This window comes from Jaculus jaculus, chromosome 8 (assembly GCF_020740685.1).
Source record: "Jaculus jaculus isolate mJacJac1 chromosome 8, mJacJac1.mat.Y.cur, whole genome shotgun sequence".
Classification (NCBI taxonomy): Eukaryota; Metazoa; Chordata; class Mammalia; order Rodentia; family Dipodidae; genus Jaculus; species Jaculus jaculus.
In genome coordinates this window covers 1652299-1658298 of record NC_059109.1, presented here as the reverse complement: position 1 = coordinate 1658298, position 6000 = coordinate 1652299, and the positions used below count along the sequence as shown (strand labels likewise).

The window sequence follows — 6000 nt, the reverse complement described above, 5'->3', positions numbered from 1 at the left end:
TTAAAAAAATATTTTAATTTATTTATTTGAGAGAGAGAAAGAGAAAGAGAGAGGGAGAGGGAGAGGGAGAGAGAATGAGTGCATCAGAGCTTCCAGCCACTGAGAACAAACTCCAGATGCATGTGCCACCTTGTGCATTTGGCTTACATGGGCCCTGGGGAATCGAACCAAGGTCCTTTAGCCTTGCAGGCAAGCACCTTAATTGCTAACCCATCTCTCCAGTCCTCCTGTCACTATCTTAATGAGTTAATTTCTTCTCTGAAATATGTTTACTCAAATTCCTACCTTTCTTGTCAGAAAAAAAGCTACGAGTTGTTCTGAACACCATGAGAAATTAATGTACCACTTGCTATTATGGGATGGAAACCCTACATTACTCTGCACATGGGCATCAGGACAGCTCTGGCTATGTGATGTTACATCACCACTCAGCTAAATAAATGGTCCTTAACGAAGGGGCTCTGAGGAAACGAGAAAGCCATGAGCGATTCTCCTAATACTCTTCTCAAGACAGCAGAAATTGCATGTTCTACTAACAAGTTTGAGAAATAATACTTTCATAAAAATGCAGATAAATATTTATTGAGTGTTTCTAGATATTGACACTCAACTATTTCAAATACAGAAGCAAATAATATATCACAGGTTTTTGTTCAGCTGACAGGAAGTAAAGAAACCTTTGGCCATAAAAAATAAGTAAGGAAATGACTCCTTCAGTGAACATTGTAATTATATGACACCAACTCAGTTCATCAATGACGCAGGGTCATTTTCACAGCACAGTGATGCAGTGTGTACTTGTCTTAGGTTTCCAGGCTTAAGTGGCACACAAAGAAAGTCATTGAGCTTCAACTTTTTGTTTTAGTTTTAGAGACAGAGGCAGAGAGAAAGAATTGGCACCCAAGGCCTCAGCCACTAAAATCAAACTCCAGACACTTGCACCACCTAGTGGGCATATGCAACCTTGCACTTGCCTCACTTTTGTGCATCTGGCTAATGAGGGATCTGGAGAGTTGAACATGGGTCTTTAGGCTTCAAGGCAAGTGCCTTAACCACTATCTCTCCAGCACTTACTGACCTCTTAAATGTACACCATCTCACACTATCACACATATTTTCAACTGTCACTAAAAATACATCTGCTGATATAAATCTTTTTTTTTTTTTTTTTTTTTGAGGAGCTCCACCAACAACAGCAGGAGGCTGGGTCTCCTTTTTTTTTTGGTTTTTCGAGGTAGGGTCTCACTCTGGCTCAGGCTGACCTGGAATTCACTATGTAGTCTCAGGGTGGCCTCGAACTCACAGCGATCCTCCTACCTCTGCCTCCCGAGTGCTGGGATTAAAGGTGTGCGCCACCACGCCCGGCTTGCTGATATAAATCTTTATAAGCTTGCCAATGTTGATTACACACCTAACTTTAAAACATTGAAGACCTTAGCTGGGTGTGGTGGTGCACGCCTTTAATCCCAGCACTCGCGAAGCAGAGATAGGAGGATTACTGTGAGTTCAAGGCCACCCTGAGACTACAGAGTAAATTCCAGGTCAGCCTGGGGTTACAGTGAAACCCTACTTCGAAAAACCAAAAAACAACAACAAAAAACAACATTGAAGACCTACCTATAAAATCTAATTTATAATTGGTATCAAATCATTGTGTTGATATTATCACAATACCTTTTTGAAAGATTCATTTTGACTATTGATATGGGTCTATATATTAATTGCTACAGAGGAATAACCCATGATTGCCTTTATGTAAGCTTTAAAGAGCTGGGGATGTGACATTTAACTCACCATTTTGCTGTTTACTCTGACTCTCATCCCCAACATAAATAATTGCATTTGGCAACTGCAGTCAAAGTGGAATGGTAGCATTTAGGCTAGGATACACTTGTGATGCCACCAGCTAAACAAGGGTCAGACTATCTTCTTTTTTTTGGCTAGACTATGCCCTTTGGTCCCTCCACCACAACTGTAGTTTCTTCCAGTGGCAGAAATATGTGATGTGTAAAACACATATGTGAATGTAACTGATGAGTGATTTACATAGATTTACATAGGCAGAGCTTTCTGTATAACTGCAAAACTATTGCTAAGCAGTCAGGACATCTAAAAATATCCTTTGGGTTAAGAAGTTAATAAGCCATTTTCTTTTTCTCAACCTCCTATGAATTTTATTATGCATGAGATATATAAATTGATTAAAATGCCACAAAACTATTTGCAAATTCTTTATAATAATTGTAAATGCATCCTAGAAGATTACTCAGTGTTTAGGTAGTTTTTATGATGGATGAATGCACTTGAGGGTGTGTGCATTCACATAAAATTTTTGTTTCATGCTTTAATTTATGTCAACCCCATTGCTTACTATGCTTAATATTTTAGATTTTTTGCATATACCAGTGTATATTCAAGTTAATGGATTAAAATGATTTATAGTACCAAACTATTTTCTCCTGAGACCTAAAATTCAAGTGATACTTTTGTGTATATATGTGTGTACATATTCTTTGTTTTTGCTTTCTCTACAATCGCATATTGTACAATGGGTAGAAAAATTATAGAAAAAGGAGTTGAAATTAATGAATTAGGAACAAATATGAGGAATAAAATTCTAAAAGAGGGTGCACATGGATGTACATGATACCAAGTAAGTTTAGAAATTAACTCAATCCTCATCACAGCAACTTCATGGGGAATATATTATCCTCATCTCATTTTATAAATTATCTAACTGATGGACTGAAAGTTTGATCAAATATTAACTTTGGCCCATCCTTAGTTGTCTGTACTAAGATTTTAACCCTCCTCCCGTCTCTCCAGAATGCTCTTAGCCACCCTTGTGCTCAGTGTGCGCCTGTCTGCATAACGTGAGCACCAGGACAGCAAGGCTTTGGTCTTGGCTTCCCAGTGCTGGTACTACATGCACTCACCTTCATGCCTTACTAATGTGTTTCCATCTAATGCTTGGAAACTAAGGACACTTTGGAAAAAAATCACCAAATGCAGTTTAAAAAAAAGAAGATTTGATTTGAGAAGTCTATGAGTAGTTAATTCTGGACTTACTACTTTTAGAATTGCAGGTAAGAAATGTGTCTCTCTGCCTCAGTTGAAGCTCTAGTGTAATAGAATGGCTCACCTCCCTTATCTGAACGAATTTGTCTAATATTTCTCATTCTCTTTTCCAGGAGATGAGTCTCAATTGTTCTTCGTGGCAGGAGAACAGCTTGTCTGTCCAGCACTTTGCATTTGCCAAATTCTCTGAGGTCACAGAAGAGTGCTTCCTCCTGTTTTACCTGGTTCTTCTCATGATCTTAGCATCACTGGTGGGAAATGCTCTAATAATTCTTGCCATCTGGACCAACATAGTTCCCCAAACCCCCATGTTCTTCTTCCTGGCTAACTTGTCAGTCCTAGAGATTGGCTACGCATGTTCTGTTGTACCCAAGATGCTACAGATCCTTGTGAGTGAGACCCAAGGGATCTCTCGGGAGGGTTGTGCCACCCAGATGTTTTTCTTTACATTACTCGGTATCAGCGAGTGCTGCCTGTTAGGAGCCAGGGCTTTTGACCCTTACACAGCCATATGTTCCCACTCCACTATTCAACACGAATGAACTAGTCTGCACCCATTTGGCAATGGTGTCCTGGGGAGCTGGGTGCATAGTAGGCTTGGGACAGACCACCTATATTTTCTCACTGGACTTCTGTGGCCCCTGTGAGATAGACCACTTCTTCTGTGACCCCCTACCAGTCCTGGCACTTGCCAGGACACGTCTCAAAACGAGGCTGCAGTATTTGTGGCAGCAGTCTTGTGCATTTCCCGCCCATTTTTACTGATCATTACTTCCTATGGCAGAATTCTAGCTGCTGTGCTGGTAATGCCTTCCACTAGGGGTCGACATAAAGCTCTCCCCACCCGTTTGCCCCATGTTCTTGTAGTAACGCTCTTCTGCAGCTCAGCATCGTCACCTACTTGAGGCCCAAGGCTAGCCACTCGCCAGGAGTGGACAGGCTCCTGGCCCTCTTCTACACAGTGGCGACATCCGTGCTCAATCCTGTCATCTACAGTTCACGGAACAGGAAAGTCAAGGTGGCTCTGCAGAGAACTCTGGGAAAGAGAAAAGTTGGGACAATGACTAGGGAATAGAGGACCATACAAATCTGCCCTTTGGAAACGATGGACACACACCAAGAGTAAACAGACAAACTTGTGCACTCATCCATCTCTCTTAAAAGAGCTCTGTAACAGCCATCACTGTGGTTTTAGAGTCATCCTGAACTTGTACCACTTTGTAATTGCAAATTTTGGAAGGAAGTTGGCTGCTAAGGAATGTTAGTGGGTGACTCCAACATTTGAATATTTTAGTCTAGGCTGAACGTATGAAATCACCTGGTTATATTCAAAAAGTTTGGTGTACATCGCTGCACATTCTCGGCCATTTTCCACCCTGCTGGTCCATGCATCTTCTGTCCTCCACACAGATCTGTCCCACATCTTTCTGAATGCACTAATAACTCTATGAGGTATGTTATTTTTTTCCATAAAAATGTCTCAAAATGGTTGGGTGTGGTGGTGCACGCATTTAATCCCAGCACTCGGGAGGCAGAGGGAGGAGAATCACTGTGAGTTCAAGGCCACCCTGAGACAATATAGTGAATTCTAGGTCAGTCTTGGTTAGAGCAAAACCCTACCTCAAAAAAAAAAAAAAAAGGAAAAAATGTCTCAAAATTCTTCAGTTGTAACTATTTCCTTTTTGTAACTTATATTTTTTTTTGGTTTTTCGAGGTAGGGTCTCACTCTAGCTCAGGCTGACCTGGAATTCACAGGGTGGCCTTGAACTCACGACGATCCTCTTACCTCTGCCTCCCAAGTGCTGGGATTAAAGGCGTGCGCCACCACACCTGGCTCAACCTTTTTGTAATTTTTTACAAGATAAATCTCTGTGTGCATTGGTGTGTGTATATTATGGAGCACATGTTGAAGTCTGACAACAACCTTGAGGTGTTAGTCCTCTCCTTCTTCTTGGCTTGAGACAAGGTCTCCTTTGTTTTTGTTTTGACCCTCCAGCCTAGCTAGCCCACAGCTTTCAGATTCTCCAGGCTCCACCTCCCCTTGCCATAGCTGCACTGTGGCCAGAGACTCGTGTGCCATTTTGTGTGGTATTGGTCATTGAACTCGGGCCAAGGCTTCTCACTTAGCAGACTCCATAGATATCTTAGTGATTTGAAGTAATGTTGGTATTCAAAAGAGGAAAGAAAATAAACTGAAAATCATTTCAATATTGTAAGATCTCATGCTGTTAATTAAACTTCATGTGTACAAAGGGATCCTGACTCAATATATGGAGGTGCTCCAGCAATTTACTCTTAAGCGAATTGATTATGTTGTCATGTAATTTGGTACTCCTCCACAAACGCACAAGCAGTACCTGGACATCGAGCACTTGTTCTCAGGTAGGGATAATGTTAACATTTGTTCTATGACTAATGGGCAATGCAGCCCCTTGGCTTTGTATACTCAAGATCTGGGGTTGCCAGCGAGAAGAGCTTCACCACCCCTACCCATGATTCCTATCTGGACAGACCATAATGGTTTTAGATATATGTGTGTATGAAATATGTCTACATCACATATTATTTATTGAGATTGGGAAACAGCATGGATGTGGGGGACATTGGCATCTCATATGTGTTTCTTTGTTGTGTGAGTCTAAGAAGCAATACACACTGATGGAAAAGAGTACAGCTAATGCCCACGTAATTTTCTTCTAAATGCCATCCCTGTGAAAGGAGCCAGGGCTCCTTGGAGAAATGGCAGAGTCCCATGGAAAGGATAAATGACCCTGGAAATCTGAAGTGCAAGAAAGTAAGGTATCTATTGACAAGACATAGGAACTAACATGAATGGACTCCCAGTGGCCAAAGTTGAAGCAGTTTGAGCAGTAAAACAAATAATGGTAGAACTCACTATAACCCACAAAATAAGATGAATAG

General features: G+C 41.2%; 1 protein-coding gene across 1 annotated transcript; it reads left to right on the top strand.

The window, feature by feature from the left end:
• The first annotated feature begins 3194 nt into the window (after positions 1 to 3194).
• LOC101595914 (olfactory receptor 10C1-like) lies at positions 3195 to 4153 on the top strand. The gene is made up of 2 exons (XM_045156065.1): positions 3195 to 3544; positions 3967 to 4153. Exons 1-2 carry the CDS (start codon positions 3195 to 3197, stop codon positions 4151 to 4153), a joined length of 537 nt encoding a protein of 178 aa, XP_045012000.1.
• The last annotated feature ends 1847 nt before the right edge of the window (positions 4154 to 6000 follow it).